At 40.5% G+C, this 26,163-nt stretch overlaps 1 protein-coding gene across 2 annotated transcripts in view; it reads left to right on the plus strand.

Moving 5' to 3' along the window:
• The first annotated feature begins 23,097 nt into the window (after positions 1 to 23,097).
• The window catches only part of Neto2 (neuropilin and tolloid like 2), a 55,171-nt gene continuing 52,105 nt past the window's right edge, over positions 23,098 to 26,163 (plus strand). For both annotated transcript variants that reach the window (XM_042667372.1, XM_042667373.1), the window contains exon 1: positions 23,098 to 23,159. In XM_042667372.1, coding sequence (XP_042523306.1) covers positions 23,126 to 23,159 — 34 coding nt within the window. In that variant the 5' untranslated portion in view covers positions 23,098 to 23,125. The remainder of the gene's footprint in view (positions 23,160 to 26,163) is intronic.

Raw genomic sequence — 26,163 nt, forward strand, 5'->3', positions numbered from 1 at the left:
CTGTATATAAAGAGGGAATAAAAGAATCATGGCATCACATCTTATGCAAGAATTGACTCAAATAATTGAAGACTTCAGGAATATAAAGCTATGAAACTCTTAGAAGAAAACCATGAATGAGTGCTAGGCAGCCTCCTTAAAAAAAAAATAATACCAAAGTACAATCCATCAAAGCAAAACACTTCACCTGAATTTTTAAAAAATGCTTGTTTTGCCAATGATGCTTTTGAGAGAAGGAATAAATAAGCTAAACAGATAAAATAGTTGCAAATTACATTTCCAGGAAAGGACTTGTATCCAAAACTGTACCAAAAGCTTTCACAAGTCAACAATACAAAAACCAATTTAAAAACTGGGTAAAAAATTAAAGACACTTCAACACAGAAGCCACATGGATGACAAATAATCAATGAAAAGAAAAGATAGATGCTCATCATCATTAGCAATTAAGAAACTGCACATTGAAGACATAGGGAGATACCACTATGCACATATTACAATAGCTAAACATTAAGGATGAAGAATAACTGGATTTTCACACATTGCTAGAGGAATGTAAAATAACAAAGCCATTCTGGAGGACGATTTGGAAATTCTAAAATCCATACTTCTGTACAAAATGGAATTTTGAAAAATGTAACAATAGTATGAACAAAAAGTATCTTTCATTCTGTCTCTGTGAAATACAATACAAAACTTTTCTGATAAACACTGAATAAACCTTCAACAAACCCACATCTCTACCAAGTTCATGGAAAGGAAGACTCGAAATTATAAAGATGTCCATTCCCAACCAACATCACTCAATATCCTAGGCTCTCTGGAACTAGCCCATCTGGGTAAAGCTACTGATTGCTGACAGGCCCCAGCCCTACCCACAACCAAGCTCCTCACAGCAACTCCAAGCTAGAGGAAACAGCCACCTCCCTCTTTTGTGACACTCAAAGTAGATCACCCTCCCATTGAACTAACATGGGAAGAGGGACATAAAGTGCTGGGTAAGGCAGAGCTTCCTTCTGCCTGCTCAAACAAATGATTTGAGAAACCAACCAAGCCACAGGAAAACCAAACACCACAAGCAAACCAGAGTCTCCACCAAGAGACTGGTTATGGACAAAGGGGAGACACAAGGTTCGCCTCAAAAAAAAATTCAAAAAACTCTTTTTTCTACCTAATTTTTTAACTGTTTTCTATCTTTTTCATTTTTTATTTTTTGGGTTTGGTTTTTGGCATTTTTTAGTTTGTCTTTTTTTGTTTTGGGTTTTTTTTTATTTTTTTATTTATTTTTTTTAAATATTTTTAATTTTATTGTAAAAGTTATGTACAGAAGAGTTATAGTTACATAAATAAGATCTTGAATACATTTCTTTTTGAACAGTGTTACCTGCTCCATCATTTTCTCCATATTTTTCTTACAAGGCAATCAGAGCGGTCTTCTCAATATTATTCCACTCCCCATTTATAATTTCTCAGCAGTTTACTATAGAGAGAATAGAATTAAATCTATTCCTCATTGCTTTAAGAGACCTGAGTTTTATCTTCCCATATCATGCTATTATACTAAACACTCTTTTTTTTTTATTTTATTTGTGAACATACTGTACAGAGGGGTTACAATTACATGGGCAGGATAATGCATACATTTCTTACCAAGCATTGCAGCCTCCTCCTTTGTTTACCCTTCGCCTCCCTTCCCAGCCTCCCCCCTCTCCACCCATCCTTTCCCCCTTCCCCCCCCCAAACCGACATTGTAAAGCTCATTTTTGACATGACAATTTGTACTTCTCATTGTTGCAACAGGTCCACCTGAATCCTTAAACGACTTGTTTTTCCCCATCTCCTTCACAAGTTATACTGACATCAAATATAGTGAAAGCGGGGGTTATACTGTGGGGGAGGGACATACAAAGCAACAAAGAAATAATCTTATAAATGCGTTAGAAACACATGCATGAAAGAAAAAAAAGCATTAAAATACATATCTAAGGGTTCATTTTCCTAACATTACATTATCTGACCTTTTCCGCTTGACTCATACATATACTAGATATTGCAAATAAGGGAAACCATGGGACCTGTGTCTCTTTGGACCTGGCTTACTTCACTTAATATAATTTTTTCCAAGTTTTTCCATTTCCTAACAAATGGGGAAATGTCATTCTTTCTGATGGAGGCATAGAATTCCATTGTGTATATATACCACATTTTCTTGATCCATTCATCTACTGAGGGGCATCTGGGTTGGTTCCATATCTTAGCTATGGTAAATAATGCTGCAATAAACATAGTTGTGCTGGTGGCTTTAGTGTGGTCTTGTTTGTAAACATTTGGGTAAATGCCCAAAAGTGGGATTGCTGGGTCATAGGGGAGCTCTATGTGAAGTCTTTTGAGGAACCTCCATACTGCTTTCCAAAGTGGTTGAACAAGTTTACATTCCCACCAACAATGAAGTAAGGTTCCCTTCTGTCCACATCCCCTCCAGCATCTGTTGTTGTTATAGTTCTTGATTTTTGCCATTCTAACTGGAGTGAGGTGGTATCTCAATGTTGTTTTGATTTGCATTTCTTTTATGGCTAGGGATGTTGAGCATTTCTTCATGTGTCTATTGGCCATCCTTCTTTCTTCTTCAGAGAAGTTTCTCTTTAAGTCTTTAGCCCACTTATTTATTGGGCAGTTGTTTCTTTGAGGATTTGTTGTTGGGGGATTTAATTTTTTGAGTTCCAAGTATATTTTAGATATGAGACCCTTGTCCGTTGTATGGCTAGTAAAGATCTTCTCCCAATCCGTGGGCTTTCTATTGATCTTGCTAACTATGTCCTTTGCCATGCAGAAGCTCTGCAACTTTATGCAATCCCATTTGTCTTTTCCCTTTTGGTCCTTTTTGGGGTTTTTTTGCCTTATTTAATTGTTGTTCTGTTCATCACAGATATATACCTGTCTTCGTTTATTAGACCTTGTCCTTCATTTTGTGCATACTTAATTCAGATATTGATTACTCAGTTCACAAAAGCCCAGCCTTAACTCCTTTAATTGTAGAATCATTTCTTTATACTTATCTAAGTTTTTAAGTGTTTCATTTTAAATTTTTTATTTTTCCTTTTTCCTTATCTTGCTTCTCCTTTCCTTCTATTCCTTCCCTCTCTCTGAAGTTAGGTCCTGGTTATATTCCCTCTCTCACTTTCCCTCCCTACATTCCTCCAATCTTATTTTCTCCTCACAATTCTCCCTAAACCTATTAATTTCTGTCCTGCTGACTCCTTCTTTGATTTATCTTAGTCCATTGATCCCTAGTTGTTTGTTGTTGAACTAGATTGTGTCTGTCCGTACTCATTCTGATTGCTTCAATCTCTTTGGGCTCTGGTTGCTACTTGCCTTAAAATAGTGTTCTAGCTCAGCATTGGTTTGGTTATCATACCAAAAGGGGCAGAACAAGCAGAAACACAAGAAAAATGGCAAGTCCAGGTGCTTCAACTCTCACTCATGATAATCAGGCAACAGAGCAATTAATGAATAATAAAAAGAAGAGTTCCCAAAATGCTCTACAAACACTACTGGTAAATATGCTGAATGAAAAGATTGAAAGCCTGAAAAGGTCTCAGTATGAGCATGATAGGGAAATGTGTGAGTGGGATAGGGAAATACGTGAGTGTAATGAAGCTAAACAAATATTAATACAGGAATATTGGGAGCATGAGAGGATAACCAAGGATTAACACAAGAAAATTGTGAGCATGATGAGGCTAATCAAAGATTAGTAGAAGTATGTGAGCAGGATGAGAGTAGACTAAGATGAATGGAGGCATTCATGGAATCCACAGAGAACTGGAGGTATCTAGGGAGGCCACAAAGGGAATGCTGAATGAAGTCCAACAGAAGGAAAGAGAGTCCAATGAACCAATCAACTAAGAGATTTGAGAATGAACACTGAAAATCAAATTAAGGAATTAAAGAAGTCCATACAAGAGCTAAAACAAAGCTCCAACAAAGAATTTGAAACCAGCAAATCTGACCAATTAGAAGGAAAGGAAATAAAAAAAGTAGAAAGTCTTGACAGTAGACCATGCAGAAGATTGAATCTCGGGGATTGAAGACAGCCTAAATATTATACAAAAAGAAGAGACAACTATCCAAGACAATTCCAAGAAATATTATAGATCTATTCAACAGTTAGGAGACACCATAAGAAGGTCTAATTTGAGGATAATGGGTATAGAGGAGCACCTAGAGAGACAAGTTAATGGTATAGGAAATTTATTTAACAGGATCCTAGCAGAGAACTTTCAAAACATGCAAAAAGATAAGCCTATTCAGATACATGAATCCTTTAGAACCCCAAATAGACCAGAACAGAACATCCAACCATCACATTATAATCCACACAGGATCAATCCAGAACAAGGAAAAGATCCTTAAATCTGTCAAGGAGAAAAGATCAATCACCTATAAAGGGAAACCAATCAGAACAACTTCAGATTCCTCAGCAGCATCAATTAAAGCAAAAAGAGCCTGGAATGATGTATATGATGCCATAACAACAAACAACTATCAACCAAGAATACTGTACCCAGCTAGACTCTCCTTCAAAACAAAAGGTCAAATAAAATCCTTCCACAGCCAAGAAAAATTGAAACAATATATCTCCATCAAACCAACCTTACAAAAGATACTAAAATATGTCCTAGAAAACCAACAAGACCACACAGAAAATCAACAAGACCACAATAAAGGTCAAGAAACAGTCCCCAAACAGAGAATCCAAGAAATAGAGGAAGAATCCAGTTAGCACAGCCCCCAAGAAGGTAGATAGCAAGGCAGGAACTACCAAAAACCTCTCAGTCCTAACTCTCAGTATTAATGGACTTAACTCTCCAATTAAGTGACATAGACTGTAGTTGGATCAAAAAGCAAGATCGTGGGGGGGAGGGGGGAGGCTGGGAAGGGATGTGAAGGGTAACCAAAGGAGGAGGCTGCAGTGCTTGGTAAGAAATGTACACATTATCCTGCCCATGTAACTGTAACTCCTCTGTACAGTATGTTCACAAATAAAATTAAATTAAATTAAAAAAAAAAAAAGCAAGATCATTCTATCTGCTGCCTTCAAGAGACACACCTTGCCCACAAAAAGAAACATATTCTGAAAGTGAAAGGCTGGAATAAAATCTACCAAGCAAACGTCCCCCATAAACAGGCAGAAATTGCAATCCTAATATCAGATAAAATACTTTGAAATTAAAATGAGTGATAATAAAGAATGCCATTACGTACTAATTAAGGGGACCTCTCCGTCAGGAGGATATTACAATTCTAAATATCTACTCATCAAATAACAGAGCACCCACATTTATCCAACAAACACTACTTTCGCTAAAATCACACACAGATCCAAAAAACTTTAACACACCACCATCCCCGCTGGATAGATCAACCCAGCAAAAACTCAAAAGAGAAACCTCACACCTAAACAAATACATATATCAGCTATACTTACAAGACATCTACCAAATATTTCACCCAGCAACATCACAATACACATTTCTTCTCAACAGCACACAGAACATTCTCCAAAATAGACAACATTTTAGTTCACAAAGCAAAATTGTCCAAATTCAGAAACATTTAAATTATGTCCTGCATCCTCTCACACCACAGGGAATATAATTAGAATTCAACACCAAAAGCCACCAAAGAAAATCCTGTAACACATGGAGGCTGAACAACACACAGTTGAACCATAGAAGAGATTAGAAAGGAAATTCAAATGTTCATGATATTTAACAAAAATGAACACACAAATTACCACTTCCTCTTGGAAACAGCAAAGGCAGTACTCAGAGGCAAGTTTATAGCTCTGAATTCCTACATCAACAAATTGGATAGATCTAAAACAAACAATTTAATGAGATACCTGAAGCTCCTTGAAAAAGAGCAACAAGCTAAACCTCAATCCAGTAGATGGAAACAAATAATTAAAATTAAATCAGAATTAAATGAATTAGAGTCCAAAAAAAGTAGAAAGACTCAACAAAACAAAGAGTTGGTTCTTCAAAAAAAAAACAAACAAACAAACAATTTAATGAGGTACCTGAAGCTCCTTGAAAAAGAGCAACAAGCTAAACCCCAATCCAGTAGATGGAAACAAATAATTAAAATTAAATCAGAATTAAATGAATTAGAGTCCAAAAAAAGTAGAAAGACTCAACAAAACAAAGAGTTAGTTCTTCAAAAAAAATTAACAAAATTGACAGGCCCTTAGCAAATCTTATTAAAAAAAAAAGAGAACACACCAAAATAAACAAACTCACAGATGAGAATGGTAACATCACCACAGAAACAACCAAGATTCAGACCATTATAAGGGAATACTACTCAAATCTGGAAGAAATGGATGATTTTCTAGGAAATATTGACATGCCCAAACTAAACCAAGATGACTTAAACCAACTTAACAGACCCATATCAAGCATCAAAATAGAAACAGCAATAAGAGAACTCCCACCCAAGAAAAGCCCAAGACTAGATGGATTTACAGCTGAATCCTACAAGGCCTTCAAAGCAGAATGCACACCGATACTCCTCCAACTCTTTAGTGAAATTGAAAATGAAAGTTCACTACCAAACTCTTTCTATGAAGCCATCATAACCCTCATCCCAAAACCAGGCAAGGACTCATCAAAGAAAGAGAACTATAGACTCATTTCTTTGATGAACATCCATATAAAACTTCTCAACAAAATTTTGGCTCACTGACTTCAACAACTCATAAAAAAATATACACTATGATCAAACAGGATTCATTTCAGGTATGCAAAGCTGGTTCAATATACACAAATCAATTAATACAATTCATCACATCAACAAGAGCAAGGATAAGAACCACAATTATCTCAATAGATGCAGAAAAAGCATTCTACAAGATCCAACACCCTTTTATGATGACAGCTCTGGAAAAACTAGGAATCCATGGAACATTCCTCAATATAATAAAGGCTGTGTATGACAAACCTACAACCAGCATTATTCTTAATGGCAAAAAGCTAAAGCCATTTCCTCTAAATTCAGGAATAAGACAAGAATGTCCACTCACTCCACTTCTGTTCAATTTAGTATTCAAATGCCTAACTACAGCAATAAGACAACATGAAAACATAAAGGGGATCCAATAGGAAAAGATGAAGTAAAATTCTCCCTCTTTGCAGATGACATGATCTTGTATTTAAAGAACCCTATGGAATCCACTCCCAAGTTACTCAAGCTGATTTGAAACTCTGACAAAGTAGCAGGATACAAAATTAACCATCAAAAATCAATGGCTTTTCTGTATGCCAACAATGAGAAGAGCTCAGCTGAACTCAGGAAAGCAACTCCTTTCGTCATAGTCCCACAAAAAATAAAACACCTAGGAGTTAACTTAAGAAGTGAAGAACCTCTATGATGAAAACTTTTAAAACCTGAAAAAGGAAATTATAGCAGAACTAAGGAAGTAGAAAAACCCTTCTAAACTCCTGGATTGGGAGGATTAACATCGTGAAAATGGCAATATTGCCAAAGGCTTTCTACAAATTCAATGCAATACCTATCAATATCCCAACCTCATTCTTCAATGAAACAGAAGCAATCCAAAAATTCATATAGAGCAATAACAGACCCCTAATAGCAAAAACAATCCTTAGCAGAAAGAACAGTGCTGGAGGAATATCAATACCAAATTTCAAACTCTACTACAAAGCCATAGTAATCACAATAGCTTGACACTGGCACAAGAACAGACCTGAGAACCAGTGGAATAGAACCGAAGACCCAGAAATGAGCCGAGAGACTATAGCCACCTAATCTTTGATAAGGGAGCTAAAAAAAAAAAAATAGAATGGAAGAAAGACATCCTCTTCAGTAAATGGTGCTGGCAAAATTGGTTAATCCCTTGTAGAAAACTAAAGCTAGATCTTTATATATCACCCTGCACTAGAATCAACTCCAAATGGATCAAAGACCTCGAAGTCAAAGCAGATACCCTGAAAACATTAAAGGAAGAAATAGGAGAAACTCTAGGAATACTTGGCAAAAGCAAAAATGTTCTTAATAAAGATCCAGAAATACAACAAATCAAACAACGGTTGGACAAATGGGACTTCATGAAACTGCAGAGCTTCTGCATGGCAAAGGGCATAACAAGCAATATCAATAGAAAGCCCACATACTAGGAGAAGATCTTTACTGGCCATACAATGGACAAGGGTCTCATATCTAAAATATACTTAGAACTCAAAAAATTAAATCCCCTAAAAACAAATCCTCAAAGAAACAACCAACCTATTAATAAGTGGGCTAAAGACTTAAAGAGAGACTTCTCTGAAGAAGAAATAAGAATGGCCAATAGACATATGAAGAAATGCTCAACCTCTCTAGCGATAAAAGGAATGCAAATCAAAACAACATTGAGATTCCACATCACCCCAGTTAGAATGGCTATAATCAAGAAGTTTAATAACAACAGATGCTGGAGGGGATGTGGCCAAAAAGGAACCCTACTGCACTGTTGGTGGGAGTGTAAATTTGCTCAACCACTTTGGAAAGCAGTATGGAGGTTCCTCAAAAAGTTTCCACATAGAGCTGCCCTATCTCACTTTTAGACATTTACCCAATCACAAACAAGGCCATACTAAAGCTACCAGCACAACTATGTTTATTGCAGCATTATTCACCAGATGCCCCTCAGTAGATGAATGGATCAAGAAAATGTGATATATATATGATATTATATATATATATATATATATATACATATATATATATATATATATATATGTACCATGGAATTCTATGCCTCTATCAGAAAGAATGACACTACCTCATGTTAGGAAATGGAAAGGCTTAGAAAACATATTAAGTGAAGCAAGCCAGGCCAAAAAAAACATAGGTTCCCTTATCTGCAATAACCAGTATTGAAGGGTTAAAGTTTTGAGGCAATGACCACTTGTTCCTTGTTTAAACTAAACCTAAGATCAGTAAATTCTGTCTAGCAGAGCAACACGTGGTGGTAATCCAAAAACCTGGTTGGTTGTATGCCTTTATAAACCCTGCAAATCTTTAGCTCGGAGCACTCCTCCTAGGATCCACTGTGTCTGAATGTAGGACGAGGCCCGAGCTGCAGCCTGTCTAAATAAAACCTTAAAACAGCTATAGAGTCTGACTCTCAGTGGTCTTCTTGGTGGGGGTCCTGCGACCTGGGCACAACATATTAATGGGGGCTCGTCTGGGATCCCCCCAAGACCCTCAAGACCTCAGACTCCCAAGGTAAAGCAGCGCTGTTTTTGTTAATTTGTCTTGTCCTGTCATTTGTCTGTCTGTACTTTCATTTTCCTTTGTGAGGATGGCCGCTCTGATTTGTATTGTGTAAAGGGTTGTCAAAGCAGATGCACTTGCATGACAATCCTGGAGGAACTGGGAGACGTCCCAGATCCTCTTGTGGGCGGGGTCCTTGGAACCCCGCCGTGTGAGGCGGGGGGGGGGGGGGGGGGGGGGGGGGGGGGGGGGAGTGTCTTGGAACCCCACCATGTGAATTGTGGGGCGAGGGTCTGTTCGGTGTTGGGCCGGAACTGACCAAGAGGGCCTCCTAACCAAGGCCCAACTCGCCCACTGTGGATCCGCTCCTTCTGCTGTGGGGCGTGGGTGTGGAACCCCACCGTGACAGGAGTCAGCAGACCAATTCGAGAGATCTCCACTTCGTAAGCTTTTTTTTTTTTTTTTTTACTGTCAGGCTTCTGTGTGTTTTGTTTGTACTGTTTATTGTTTTTTTGGACTGTATGTCTGACAGGACTGGAAACCATGGGCACCACTCCATCTAGCCCCCTAGATTTACAAAAAGAAACTAAGAAAGAGGAAAAGAAATTGTACCCCCTGGTTTTTCATGGAGATAACTTGGAAGAAGAAATGTTTCCTCCCCCACATTCCCCTTCCCAGGTTCCTTTTGCAGAACCTGAGAATGATCAAGAGGAGAAGGGAGCTATAGAACCCTCAGCACCTGCCCTTAAAGTTTCTGAGGGGCAATCACTCGACGATGCCATGGGCTCAGCCCCACTTCTAATGCAGCTGTTTTTCCCTGTGGATGCGGATGGTCAATAGCAACTCCAATATTGGCCATTTTCTACCAGTGATCTATACAATTGGTGCACCCAAAATGCCCCCTTTTCTGAGAAACCCCAGGATTTAATTCATTTGCTTGAAACTATTCTCTTTACTCATCAGTCCACTTGGGATGATTGCAGTCAGATTTTACAGGTCCTTTTTACCACCAAAGAGAGAGACCGTATCCGAGGGGTGGCCCGGAAACATATCCCTGGCCCCACAAGAGTGCCCATCACAGATCCTGCCTTGATCACTGCCTATTTTCCTGAGATCCAACCAACATGGGACTACAATATGGTTGAAGGTAGGGAGCGACTCCTCGTCTACCGCCAGGCTCTGTTGGCAGGTCTCAAGGCGGCGGCTCGCCGACCTACTAATATGGCCAAAGTTTATGATGTTAGACAGGGAGGAAGTGAAAGCCTGGCAGCATATCTTGAGCGGCTCATGGAAGCTTTTAGTCAATATACCCCGTAAGATCTTGAGACCCAGGAGTCAGCTCAGATTATTATGTTTGCCTATATAAATCAAGCTGCACCAGACATAAAGCAAAAGTTGCAGGCTCTAAACAGACTTGGTGAAAAGTCTATTAGGGATCTAGTAGCCATGGCAGAAAAAGTTTACAATAAGAGAGAGACAGAGGAGCAAAGACAGGTAAGGAAGGACAGAGAACATGAAATTGAGCATGAAAAGAGAGACCGGGCCAAGGAAAAGAGGCCAGACTTGTTGGACTCGCCACTATGGCATGTCAAGCGTACCTGGTTCACAGACGGCAGCAGTTTCATTCGAGATGGAAAAAGGGACGCGGGCACAGCAGTCACCACAGACACTGAGATAGTGTGGGCAGAAGCACTCCCCCAGGGAACATGTGCACAAAGAGCAGAGCTAGTGGCACTAACAAAAGTCCTACAAATGAGAAAAGGGAAGAGACTAAACATTTACACAGACAGTTGGTATGCTTTTGCCACTGTGCATGTCCATGGAGCCAGTATGCTTTTGCCACTGTGCATGTCCAAGGAGCCATTTACCAAGAGAGGGGGCTGCTGACAGCTGAGGGAAAGGTTATTAAAAACAAACAAGAAATTTTAAGCCTCATCTGGGCCCTATGGGAACTGGGAACCAGCAAATATTGCCATTATGCACTGCCCTGGCCATCAAAGGGGAACTGATTCAATCACCAAAGGAAATAACTTGGCCGATCAGGCAGCTAAGGAGGCGGCCCTCCAGCCCAGAGCGGAAGTACTGACTCTAGTAGACCCAGGGCCATGAGCTTTGTCTCCTGAGCCTCAGTACTCCCAAGAAGACTTGGAGTGGATAAAGAAAATTCCCATAGTCTATAAACAGGCAGAGAAGAAAATAAAGACTGGTGGAAAACTGGTGAGGGGAAACTTATCTTGCCACAAAGATTGGGCAAGGGGATTCTTAAGAGAATCCATCGGGCCTCTCACATGGGAACCCAAAGAATGCAGGACTTGCTCTGACACTCAGAAAGTAAAAATTAGGCAAGGAAATCAACTCATTGAGGACATTGTTAAAAATTGTAAAGCCTGTCAGCTCACCAATGCCCCTAATCAACCGGTTATAAAAGGAGCTCACCTCCATGGAGATAGGCCAAGTGTATATTGGGAAGTATCATTACCTTGCTTATGTAACTGTAACCCTCTGTATATTATCTTTGCAATTAAATATATATATATATATAATAAAAAATGAAAATACAAAGAGAGTTCACAGACAGATTTTATTCAAGAAAGATGAAACACTCCAAACAGTAAAATTGAAACAACCTTTTAACAATATAAGAGTCTGAGTTTAGTCATAGGAAAGATAAAAGTTAATTGTATCTCTAACACACAGAAAAATCAATTCCAAGAGGATTGAAACTAAATACAAAATGTAAATTTATAAGCTACTAGTATTTAAAATAAGTGAAAAACTTCATGATCCTGGTGGATGATTGTATTTCCTATTTAAATCAAAACAAAACATTAATGTATAAAAAAAGAAAAATTTATTAGGGTACACTAAAATTAATTATCCAGGCATACTGACATGCACCTCTAATTCCAGCCATTCAGGATATGAAAGCCAAAGAATTTCCAGCTTTAGGCCACTGGGAAATATAAATAACCTATCTCAAAAACTAAATATGAGAACAAAGGGCTGAAGAGATGGGTCAAATAGTAGCTTGCCCGGGGCCTTGGGTTCAACCCCCAGTCTACGAAAATAAACAAATGAACAACCTCTGTTCAGCTCTATAAAACTCTTCATTCTATAAAACCATAAAACAGATGAAGAAATAAGCCACAAAATAAAAGAAAATATTCTCAATACCTATAACTGACAAATTGTGTCCAAATTGTAGATGATTCTAAAAAATGATTTAAAAGGAAAAAATATAATCCTGCCATGATGGCTCATGATGGTCAAATAAAAAACTGGGCAAAAATATTGACTGATAATATTTACTGCTGATAATAACCAAATGTTATTATGGAAATGGTATCATACATCTTATTATGAAACAGTTGTTTTTATTTATGAAGTTATAGATCTATATATATATAAACCCACAATACCCTTAAGCTATTATTCTTGCACATGTATCCAGGATATAGGTTTAACAAATGTTCTTGGCAGCAGCATTCATAATAGCCAAAGCTACAAATTGTCTAAATGTCTGTTCTGAATGGATTTTTATCCAACAAAACACTATAATACATCATATTTAATCAGTTACAACTTCATATAACATGAATTACTCTCACAAATCTAAGCCAAAAGCAAAACCAAAAATACTTTGGGGGTGGGGAGGCAGGGCTGAAGCATCTACCTCTCTTTACTCTATGAAAGAGAAGTGTATAGTAACATAGAGGAGAAACTAGAGTCTGAAGTAAAAGAGCAGTAGCATCCAGATTTACAAAAGAGGTCAGCGGAAGGCAGGAACTATACTGAAATCAAGCAATGACAAACAGAAGCAAGGAGTTCCAAAGCCCATCTCTGGCAGGGATGTGGGAGAATGTGAGGCAGGGAGGAAGCTGAAGACTCCATTACAAAGTAAAGCAGATGACTCTAATGACAGCCTGCCAATTCTGGTTATAAGGTAAGTCCATACATCAAGCAAGCCTTAAAACCAGGGCAGAGAGAGAAGTTGTAATGGTGTTTAAAAAGAAATGAACTCATTGCCTTATTTATGTAACTGTACCCCCTCTGTTCATCACCATTACAATAAAGATAGAAAAAGAAAAAAAGATAACTAATGTTTCTTGAGTTTCTTTTATTTGTATGTGACTTGATATTTTTACATGAATGTTTTACTTTTTCTGTCATTCTTATTTTCCCCTATGGCTTTACAACCTAATATATTTAGAAAGTTATACACAAAAGTTGTCAATTGAAATTTTATTTTCTCACTTATGACAAAAATTGTAATATGTAATAAAATAACTATGAAAGTACAAGTAATAAAATTAATAATTTCAATTAAAAACAAACAGGGCAGAGATTTGATAGTGACCATGCTGATGAAGAAGGACATACTATCACTCTCATTATCTCAGAGGGCAAGATGTCATCTTGAGAGCCTGTTGTTTAGGACTGACATATTCTAGGAACCCAAATAAAAGAAACATTTCTGGCTCAGAGAGTCCTCCTGGGACACTCCAACACAAAGATGGGAGATACCGACAAGTGGCAGTTAAGCAAAAGGAAAGTTTCTAACAGGAACCTGCAGACTTGAAGTTTTCAAAAACGGTGCCAGCAGCTTGGATTCACAGCTCCACCTCTGGGAGCCAGCAGTGGCAGGGTAGAGAGCACCACCAGAAGCAGAGAGGTGTACCAGCAGTGGCACAGCAGTGTGCTGACAGCCTTAAAATTCAGTGCTCACATCACTCTACTCCACCCACTCTGTTTCATCCAGAGGTATCTCTTCAAGCACAGAAAGCAGAGGCTGTATAGACAAGTGGGAATCTGCCTGGAGCACAATTGAATAGCCAATAACAGCCCCAGCACATAAAAAAGAGAAACTTCATAGTGATTACAACTCAGATGTGGGCAACCAACCCCTGACAGGGACTTGAGACTTATCTTGCTCTCAGTCATGCTGGGATTCTATCCTGGTTCCCTGAGTACTGGGAGGCTTGGTTACTAAGCCATAATCCCAGTGTTAAGAAACAACACTTGAACTCAGTCACAAAAGTCATATTTGAACACTAAAATTATTTTAGTTAGAAAAACATCAGTAACCATAACAAGCAAGTAAATTTAACAAGAAATTCTCAGAAGAAAAAATACAAATGACTAATAGATACAGGAAGAAATGTTCAACATCCTGAGACATGAAACAAAGGCAAATCTAATAAGATTCCATTTTACTCCAGAAATGACTAGAGACAAAAAAAAAAATCTGTGTGATCAATGAAATAAAAAGTTGGCTCTTTGAAAAGATAAATGTGTATAATAAACCCCTTAGCCTATATAACCCAAAGGAGAAGGGCCAAGACACAATGTAGAAAAATTAGAGGTGAAAGGGGGATATCACAACAAATATCAAAGAAAATCCAGATGTACATGAGGGAATTTGAAAACCTACAATCAAATAAACTGGAAAATCAAGAAGAAATGGATACATTTCTACATATATTTGACCAATGAAATTAAACGAAGGGGATAGAAACCATTTAATCAAATCTAACAAACAATAGTCTCCAAAAATGAAAAGCCTAGGACCTAATGGATTCACTGCTGAATTTTACAGACCTTTAAAAAACTAATACCACTGCTCCTCAAGCTCTTCTATGAGGTCAATATTTCACTCATACTAAACCAGAAAAGGATATAACAAATAAAGAGAGTTATATACCAATCTGTTTGATTAAATTAGACACAAAGTTCTCAATAAAATATTTGCACACTGAACAACACTGTATTAGAAAGATCATACACCATATGAAAATGGTTATACTACCAAAATGTCCAGATTTGATTCAAAGTCCATTGAAGTCCTAATGCCATTTTTTAACTCAATGCTTAAATTCATATGGAAACATAAAAGTAAACCTGAGCAAGAAGAGCAACACTGTACTTCAAATTATAATACAAACCTATAGTAATAAGAACAGCATAGTAGCACAAAAACAGACAGGCAGACAGACAGACACAGACACACACACATACACACACACACACACACACACACACACACAACTGAACAAAAAAAAAAAACAACAGAAGACCCAAAAATAAACCCACACAGCCACAGCCATCTAACTTTTTTTTAATGAGCTAAAAACATACGTTAGAGAAAAAGGCAGCCTCTTCAACAAATGGTACTGGGAAACCTGGATATCTACATGCAGAACACTTAAACTGTGCCCCTATTTCTCATCCTGTGTAAAAATGAAGTCCAAATGGATCAAAGATCTTAAGACCTGAAGCTTCCTTTGAAACTGTCACAAGAAAATATAAAGGAAGGTCTAGATGTTGGCATAGGCAGGCAATTATTTTCTGAACTGTATTCCAATTCCCCAAAAGTGAGAGTAAGAATCAACAAATGGGACTAAATCAAATTGAAGTTTTTGCACATCAAAGAAAATAATTAGAATTTAAAAAAAGAAAAGAATTAGAATTAAAAGACAACTCATGGAAAGAAATAAAATCTTTACTAGCTATTCAACAGACAAAGGATTAATATCCTGAATATACAAAGAACTAAAAAAGCTAAACAGCACAAACAAAAAGCCTCAATTAGTTAAGTGGTAAAATGAATTCAACAGAAAATTCTTGAGAAAAAAATGAAAATGTCTAACAAATAGAGGAAAACAGAACTGGAAGTATGTCATGAGTAGAATAAGCTGAGCTTTCTCGGGCTATAAGTTTAAAGACCAGGCCAGTGCCAGTGGCTCATGCCTGTAATCCTAGCTACTGAGGAGGCTGAGATCTGAGGATCATGGTTCAAAGTCAGCCCAGGCAGAAAAGTCCATGAGACTCTTATCTCCAATTAACCACCAGAAAACCGGAAGTGGTGCTGTGGCTCAAGCAGTAGAGTGCTTGCCTTGAGCAGAAGAGCACAGGGATAGCACCCAAGCCAAAGTTCAAGCCCCATGACTGACCAAAAAAAAAGTTTAAAGACCAGTACCAGCACAAAAAGAAGAAAGAAGAAAAGAAGAGGAAAAAGAAGGAGGGAGGAAGAGGAGGGGGAGAAAAAGTAGAGGAGGGAAGAGGAGAAGTTGTTCAAATCCTGAGACATAATAAAAGCAAATCAAAACTACATTAAGATTTTATCTCACTCTAGTCGGAATGGTAACACCAAAAAATGAAAAATAAAAAAAACAGTAACAAATGGAAACGGTGAGAATGTGATGCAGTGGGGAAGAACCTTTATATATTTGTTCATTGAGAATCCAAACAATTGCAACTACCATGGAAGTCAATATCGAGGTTCCTCAAAAAACTAAAAATAGGGCTGGGAATGTGGCTTAGTGGAAGAGTGCTTGTCCAGCATGCATGAAGCCCTGGGTTCAATTCCTCAGTACCACATAAACAGAAAAGGACAGAAGTGGCGCTGTAGCTCAAGTGGTACAGTGCTAGCCTTGAGCAAAAGCTCAGGGACAGTGCCAAGACCTTGAGTTCAAGCCCCAATACAGGCAAAAAATAAAAATAAACTAAAAACAGACCTTCCTATGACCCGGCCATAGCAACCTATGGCATATATTACAAGTATAAATCAACGTATAAGATACTCACATACCCATGGTTTATTTCAGCTCTCTTCACAATAATCAAGGGATGGAATCTGGCAATGTATCCAACAACCAATTAAGGGATTAAGCAAATATGGTATGTATGTGTACACACACACACACACACACACACACACACACACACACACACACACACCACGCCCAGAGAATATTACTCAGAAACAAAGAAAAATTAACTTATGGTCATTTGCAGAAAAATGGATGAAATTGGAAAACATCATGTTGACTATGATAAGCCAAGCTCAAAAAGCCAAGTCACGCTGTGATTACAGGCTACTCAGGAAGCTGAGATCTGAGGATCATGGTTCAAAGCCAGACTGGGCAGGAAAGCCCGTGAGACTCTTATCTCCAATAAAACACTAGAAAACCGGAAGTGGTGCTGTGGCTCAGTGGTAGAGCGCTAGCCTTGAGCTGAAGAGCTGAGGGATAGCGCCCAACCCCAGAGTTCAAGCCCCATGACCAAAAAAAAAAAAAAAAAAAAGCCAAAAAATCACGTTTTTTTTATTAGACCTAAGATGATCAGATGATTATAATGACAATATAAAGGGAGATGAATGTAAAGGGGAATGATCTGACAGGAGATGTGAGGGAGGAAAAAGAAAGGATACTGAGGGTTGAAGAGAACCAAAGTATGTTGCATATTTTTATATGAAGACAACATAATGAAACCCACCAAACACTGCTTGAGCTGGTCCTGGGTCTTGAACTCAGGGCCTAGGTGCGGCCCCTGAGTTTTTTGGGTTTTTTTTTTTGCTCATGGCTAATTCTCTACTACTTGAACCACAGTTTCACTTTTTTGGTAGTTAATTGGAGATAAGAGTCACACAGACTTTCCTTCCTGGGCTGGCTTCAAACCACAATGTTCAGATCTAAGCCTTCTGAGTAGCTTGGATTACAAGCATGTGCCACCAAGCCTGACTGTAAGTACATTTTTAAGGATATATTTGAAGGTATGAAAATATAAAGAGAGGTAGGAAATGATACAAGAACAATGATGAACTCTAATAAACTGAGAGATTATCATTAGGAGAGGTACATAGAAGACATGGAAAATCTCAGCACTAAAAGTCTTACAAAAGTCATAAAATTTTCTTAAAGATCCCTCAAGAAATGAGCCTTCAAGCTAGTGATTCATGCCTATAATCTTAGCTCCTCCAAAGGATAAGACCTGCTTGAAGCCAGCATGGGTAGAAAAGTACTGGAGACCATCTCCAAAGAAATAGCCAGTACAAAGCCAAAGTAGAAGCATAACTCAAGTAGTAGATCATGAGCCAAGCAAGAAAACTGGGCAAGAGAAAAAGCAAAGCCTACAGAAAAAGTTTTAAAGGAAAAAGGCCTAGGAGCATTGTTCAAAATAGTGTCCCACTGACTATCCCCAGGACCTGAATACCACCATATGGTTAACATTTTCTGAACTATGTGTATCTAATTTATACTATTGAAAAGAAAATTTTAAGCTTGTTGTGATGAGGGAAAAAGGGAAATCTGGGAAATTGTGGGGCCAAAGAATGAATCATTTACAAAAATGAGATAAATGTAGTGTGCATGATTAAAATCCAGCGCTTAGGAGGCTAAGGTATATAGTAAGACTATACAGCCAAAGAAAAGGAGGAAGAGGAGGAGGAGGAAAACAAAGAGGAGGAGGAAGACGACAAGGAGGAAGAGCCACTAGGAGGAGCCATATTGGCATACTAAATAAGAGTAGTGGGAGACACACATTACATTTTCATACAAAAAGGTTTTCTGCATATCAGAGTTTGATTATTTGTAAATTCATTTGTTACCACAACAATATACCAGAAGCTGGGTAGCTTAAACAGCAGATTGGATTTTTTCACAGCTCTAAAGGCTAGAAGGCCCAGATCTTCAAGGCACCAGCCTTCTGGTGAGGGCTCGCTTCCTGGCTTGCAGATGGCTACCTTGTCCTTATGTCCTCATATACCCTTTCCTTGGTGCCTCTGCCTGTGGAGAGAGAGAAGAAGCTCTTACTAGGACACTAATTCCATCAGGCCAGGGCCTTACCTTATGACCTCAATTAACCTTAATCACTTGTTTAGGAGTCCCATCTTGAAACGCAGCCATACTCCAGATTAGGGCTTCAACATATAAAGTTTGGAAGCATATTCAGTTACTAACCACCTCTAAACACAGCAGTCTGCAGCTGTAGACTCTCCTTCAATAAATACGAGCATTCCCATACTACAGTCAAAAAGCCATACAACTGAAATTTAAGTTTATAAACATTAAGACAAAATTATGCTGCTTTTGCTGCCATTCCTCCTCCTTTTCCCTTTCCTCTTCCTCCTCCTTTTCCTCTCCCCCCCTTTTTTTCTCCTCCTCCTTCTTCATTTTTGTCAGAAACACACCTCAGCCTCCTAAGTGCTGGATTATAAGTATGCTCACTACATTTATCTCTTTTTTTTAATGATTCATTCCAATAATAAAGTCAATGTCATACACCACCTTTAAGTGCTACACATAGGACTCAGAAAAAATAAAATTGGAACTACAGGAATGATTTTGTGAGAATCTGGCAGGACTACTTCAGTACTTGGAAGATTAGGCAGGATGAAATGAGAGTCCTTAATCACCTGAAAACTGGCAGGTAATGTGGGAACAGACTGGGTGCTACTAGGTGGTCTTCTGGGAAAATAATAATTCAAACACAGTATTCTCCAGCAGAGAAATATGCAAACTGCTTTCCTTTTGATTCAGCTAACATATGGCCACACAGTAGTCTCAATCCGAGACTACTGTGCTTTACTATATTCCTGAAAACATCTACTAGAGATGATTACACCTGTGCATCTTAAGGATAGTGTTTGAAAAGGTAGCCACAAAATGAACTTTCCCAACTGAAATCTACTCCTAGGCCAATATACTGCAAGAGAAAAGACTTTCTTAAATTTTATCAAAATGATCCTACCAGTAAAAACTACTAATATAAATGAAGAAATACTATATAACTACTTTTTAAATTACTGCACATTCTTTGATTACATCCTCAAGTCAACTGCAAATTATTCTTCCCAGAACTCCATCATTTCACAATTAAAAATTATTCTTCTGACCTGTGAATGAAGTACAAACTCCTCTACCTAGCATTCAGACAAGTATAGTCAGCCACTAAAAGTGTCTACATTTAGGAATTCAACCATCAAATATACTTTAAAAAAAAAAAAAACAGGCAAGACAGGCACCAATGGCTCACGCCTATGATCCTAGCTGCTCAAGAGGCTGAGATCTGAGGATCATGGTTCAAAGCCAGCCCAGGCAGGAAAGTCTGAGACTCTTTTTTCCAATTAACCCCCAGAAAACCGGAAGTGGCGCTTTGGCTCAAGTGGTGAAGTGTTAGCCTTGAGCTGAAGAGCTCAGGGGCAGTGCCCAGGCCCAGAGTTCAAGCCCTATGACAACAACCAAAAAAAAGAAGCCAGGCTTTGGTGGCTCATGTTTGTAATCCTAGCTATTCAGGTGGCTAAAATCTGAGGGTTGCAGTTCAAAGCCAGCCCGGGCAGCAAAGTCCATGAGACTCATCTTCAATTAACCACCAGAAAACCAGAAGTAGTGTTGTGTGGCTCAAAAGAGCTCTAGCCTTGAGCAAAAAGCTCAGGGACAGTGCCCAGGCCCCAAATTCAAGCCCCACCAACCACCAACCAATCAAAACTAAATAAAAGGTAAGAAAGAAAGAATGTGTGCCAGGTGCTGGTGGCTCACAGGCATGTAATCTGTAGGATTACACATCAGCCTGGGAAGGAAAATCTGTGAAACACATCTCCAATTAACCACCAAAAGGCCAGAAATAAACTTATGGCTCAAGTGTTAGAGAGTGCCCACTTTGAGCAGAAAATGCTAAGGGGCAGCACTCAGGCACTGAGTTCAAGCCCCAGTTCCAGCACAAAGAGAGAGAGGCAGGTGGGGAGAGAAAGAGAGAGAAAGTGTCTTACTGAACATGTATAGGTTCTTCCTTTGTCATTATTTCCTAACCAATACAGTATAAATAACTATTTATGTAATATTTGTGTGGTATTAAATACTGAAAGTAATCTGGAGATGATTTGAAGTATAAAGGAGTGAGTGTATGTTAGATGAAAATGCTTTATCACTTCTTGTGCCCAGATTTCCATATGGTGGGGAGGAGGGAAAGGAGGTGTCCTAGAACCAACCACTCCCCATTCAAGAACTACTCCATCTCTATAACCAAAGCTCACTGAATTCAACCCTATCTTTACTTCCAAAAAAAATAACACCACAAATTCAAGGCTCTCTCCCATGCCTTTCTGATGGGCTCTCTAGCTCTCTCCTTTCCACCTGTCATCCAAAGCTTTTCCATTCTATGTCACCTCCTTTTTAGCCCATTCTCAGATGACACCATACATGCCGATTTTCCTGAAGGTACCAACTATACATAAGAAATTTATTATTGTTCCACAAGTTCCTTCCTTCTCGTATTTTTCCTTTCTTGTTGTTTTACCACTGTTGTCTATGACTTAGACTTAATAGTCTATTTCTTACTGTCCTAGTTTATCAGACTTCAATAGTCCTTACTGTCCTAGTTTATCAGTAGGCCACCCTATTATATTTTTGTAAAAGTTTCTTAAATACTTTATTTACTAGGTCTGTATGCAATTTTAAATTTAATTATAGGTGCTTGTCCTTAGAAACTTAAACTCATGTCTTTTATAACCTTACCTCATGTACATATCAATATAAAGGGCTAAACACTTTTATTCTAACCAATGTTAAATGTTTTACATTTGCATACTTATAAATTACACTATTGTGTCTTCCTTGGAGGGGTACAAGGAAAGAGAGAGCCTGACACCCATAGGATATTTTGTGGCTGCTCTTGCCTAACATGCTCTTTAGCTACATGCTGCTAGACAAACATTTAAGTTCCTACTATGTGTCAGCTTTACTAATGTAGAGATTTCGTCTAGGCTCTCTATCCGGCAGTAATCATTTTTGAATGCACACAAATCCTACCCAGGAAGTATGTATGAGTGAAATAATGAACATGGGTCCCCTGCCTTGGAGCAGAGTCTATGTAAATGGGGTGGGAACTAAGGCACTAAAGGTTATTAAGCAAAGGAGCCAGGCCAATTTACAATGTAAGTCCTACGCCGAAAATGAAACAGGTCACACACGAACTACTTGGGTTACCAAATCTGGAGCCGTTTTATCAGTGGAGTTCTACGAGGTTCCTAGAGGTTCACGGAGGTTTGTGGGGAGAAAGTCTCCCATCACTCCTCTAGCGTGGACGAGGGCCTCGGCCAGCCTGCCTCCACGCCCGGGCCGGCCTGAGGACTCGGAAGGCTGGCACATCAGCGCCTGGGGCTGCGCCCCGCCACCCCGGAAGCCTCCGGGAGCTGTCCTCACCCTCATGGCTGGGCAGGTGAACTCACCTGGCACTAAATGGCAGGTGGCTGAGCAGGGCTGAGCTGGCAAAGTTTTCACCTTGACTTGAGGTCCTCAGGCAGAAGAGTGGGAAGCAAAAGAGGGTGGAGGGGGACGGGCCAGGGGGTCGGTGTCACCCGCGTGCCTCAGGCCCGGAGCTCAAACCAGCCTCCCGGCCCGACGCCCAGTCTCCCTCCACCCCCACCCCTAACGGTCGCCCCAGGCGCGCGACGCGCTTCCAGAACAAGACCTGGAACGCGCAGCCTGGGGCGGAGGGGTGGGAAGGAGGAGCAGGAGGCTCGCGGACTGGGGGTGGGGGGGAGCGGGGAGCAGAGGGCGCGGGCGGAGGGGGAGGGGGCGGAGCGCGCGGGCGGAGGGGGCGGGGGCGGAGTGCGCGGGCAGGGCCGAGACGGGGATGGGGGGCGGGGGAGCCGGGCGGGGCGGTGGGAGGGGGAGCCGGGCGGCGGCGGCACATGCGCACGAGGCGCAGCCGGCACGCGGCGCTCGCGCTCCCTGCTTAAATGAGCCTGGGCTCCCCGCGTTCGCCACTTCAGTGGAGCCCCGCGGTGGCTGGAGGCGGGCCGAGCGGCCGGGGAGTCCCGCGCTTCGCGTCAGCCCTGCTCGCCTCCCGGGCGGTCGAGGCGGTGCCCGTCGAGGGAAGAGAGTCAGGCAACGTGGGGACCCGCCACGGGGATCGAGTTTGGCGGGCTGAGAGACCGAGCCCGACTCCGCGAGGAGGCAGCCCGTGGCCGGCGATGGGGACAGAGCGGGGCCGCTGCCGCGCTGGGCCGTGAGCGCCGCGCCGCCCCGCTGCCGCCGCGGCCCCTCACGAAGCGCGGGCCGCTGGGAACATGGCCCTGGAGCAGCTCTGCTCGGTCCTCAAAGGTAAGCGGCCCTGGCCGCGGACGGCGCCCCCTGCGGGCCGAGGCCGGCGCGGGATCTGCCCGAGCTTCCGCGCCCCTTCTCCGCGCCGGGCACCCGACGCGCCCCTTTGTCTGGCGGAGCCCTCGCGCCCGGCCCGGATCCTCCTGCTTTCCGAGCGCTCCCCCTCCAGCCCTTCGGGTCTGGCTAGGTCGTGCGGGGACCTGGCGGGAGGTGGCATACCCTCGGGCAGCGGCGGCGCTGGAGGCCCCTCGGCCACCCCGAGGGGGCCCCATTCAGTGCGCTCGCGCCTTCCGGAGCTGTCTGCACGTCGCTTTGCTAAGTTGCGGGATTCGCGGCGTTGAGGCGAAGGCCTGTCCTGCAAATGCGATAGCGAAAAGTAATTCCCTGCAAACCTAGCCCCCGCCGAGACGTCGTGGAGCGGTTTTCGAAAAGCCCCGCGGCCCCGTACCTCGAGGCCTTCCCGGCCGCCGGGCTCCCACCTGCTGCGGCCGTGGAGGCTGCGGCACCACTGCGGGCTCCGGGGGCGGCGCGTGCATGCCGCGGACCCGGCTCAGTCGGCCCGGAGGAGCGCGGCCGCGCCGGCGCCCCAGCCGCTTCCCGAGACGCGTGGTACCCCGACCGGCCTTCCGCGAGCTGCCTCCCCGAGATCCCGAACACCCTCACGCTGGTAGTTGATACTTATTTGTGCCGAGATTTTGCCCAGTACGCAAAGGGCTGGTACACACTAACCGGTTTGCACGTCCCGGTAGGTATTATTTTAGATAAACTAGTATACATAATTTAGGTTACGATGAAAAGTTGCTTCAGTTCTCAGGGAAAACCACATCCCCGATCCAGTAAAAGACTCCCCTTTTTTCTCTCGTGATTTAATTGGAAATTGAATATCTGAATACTTGTATTAGAAAATAATCTTTTTATGTTAATGAGGAAAAATATGCTGTTAGCATCATGCTTAACTATTCATTGTGCTTAATATTTGTCCAAAAACAAATTCTAGTGTATTCCCTCTATGTTAGCACCTCTTTCTAACCTGTTTTATTAGAAACTCCTGTGTGTAATTTTACTTGTAATTGAACAAATTACATGTACAAACGTGTTCTAATTGATCAAACATTCCTAAATTTGAGATTTCAGCTATTTACAAGTTTAACTACCTAACTATGTATATACCCATATATTCAGCTTAAGTAACCTGGAACTTTCCAGCTGGTGAATATTTCAGTTAACCCACAAAATCCTGTTTCTGAATGAACCCCACTGTAAAATAAAATAATGAAAATGAATATCTCTAAAATTCTGAGTTATCTGTAACTCCACATGCATTTCTGATAATGCTGCTTGGCAAGATTTCTTCCGATGTCCTATTGTGCACTCATGTCTGTATCGCCCTCCTCACTGCCCATGTCAGAGCAGCCTAGGAAGAAATCACTTGGTTCTGTTACACTGTTTTAACCGCAGAACTTGGCAAAACAGCTGGCCTAGGCAGTGGCAGAGGCTACTTCTCCAGCAGTGACAGGAGGTCAATCACAGCTCTTTGCTGGTGCCTTTGCAGTTGGTATGCACTGCCCTCTCTGGCCAAAACGAAGCATGTTCTTGTTGCAAGAAGAATTCTGCGATGGTAGCATAGCCACCGTGAAAACAATATAGTATCTGGCTTTTTTTTTAAATGTCACTCAACTTAAAACTATTTTTACATGGTGGAGTATTTTTACAGCTCAAGCAGAATTGTATACTCTTGTGGTAAATCTTACTTAGAGCACACTACTTTAAGTCTCTGTGGTATTTATGTGGAAAAGCCAGAAATGGGTCCGGAATTATATCCCCCCTCCCCAAAAAATCTTAATAGTTGATCCAGACAGAAAAATCTAGGAAGGACAGACTGACAGAAGCAAAGGGAAATTTGACTTTTACCACACACCCATTTGTATCATTTAATTTTTAACCAAAGACTATATAGCCTTATAAACGTTAATATTTTCAGTTTTTAAAATTAACTTTTAAGAAGTCAGCCATTCCAAATGCTTCTATTCATTATGTGTCCCAAGTCATGAAAAAATACTCCTGGAGTATTTTACAGGATGAACTGTTTCCATATCAACAGGTCATCTGACACAATTATTGAGCATCTGCACAATTATGGATATATCTGCGGAAGTTTTATTTGGAAAACCATGATCCATTTCTGTTAAAACAGTCAAATTTGCATGAGATTTCAGTAGAAAGTAAGTTTTAGTTTTTAGGCTGTCACTGCTTCTATTTGTTTTACTTTGAGCAGTGAGGACAAAAGCATAACCTCTGTGGTTGAAATCTTTCACTAAGGTACTTGCAGTGATTTATGACCACTCCAGGTCTTACAAAATTTGAGCTAACCTTCTGTCAAGTTAGCTAAGCAATATAGTTCCATGAAAATACATTGGGATTATAAACCAGGTGTTTGCTCTTCAACTGCACACTTTCTTCAGGAGATCCTTTAGACTCAGTAAGATTTAAAGCCATACAAACTATAAAGAGGTAACAGCAAAAATATCCTTGGTCCTATATGTTTTTAAAGGTTGTCTGAATTTTAGTATTAGTTTCTGTTCTTCTTTCATCTTAAGAACATGCACTAACTTCAGAGAAATAAAAATGAACTTGGCCTGATCTGCATGCCTGAATCTCATCTGCTCCAGAGGTGGAGATAGGACCCTTGCCAAGGCCAGCGAAGGTAAAAATGAAAGGCCTTACTTGAAAAACAAAACAAAAAGAACTAGAGTGCGGCATATGTACTAAATATCTTCCCTGACAAGCTTAGGGCCATGAGTTTAACTGGCAATACTGCAAGACAATTTTTTTAAAATTTTTTTCTTTTTCTCTCTACAACTGGAAAATGTTTTGACACTGTAACTAGAAAGTCTTCTTAAATAATGTTTTCATTATAGTATATCCTCAAGGAGAAGCCAGTTTTGATTTTAAATCCAAACTTTCCTCTTGGGGATAGAAAAGTGTGTATTACAAGTAAATGAAG

This window comes from Dipodomys spectabilis, unplaced genomic scaffold (genome assembly GCF_019054845.1).
Source record: "Dipodomys spectabilis isolate Male_0828 unplaced genomic scaffold, ASM1905484v1 ptg000394l, whole genome shotgun sequence".
Classification (NCBI taxonomy): domain Eukaryota; kingdom Metazoa; phylum Chordata; class Mammalia; order Rodentia; family Heteromyidae; genus Dipodomys; species Dipodomys spectabilis.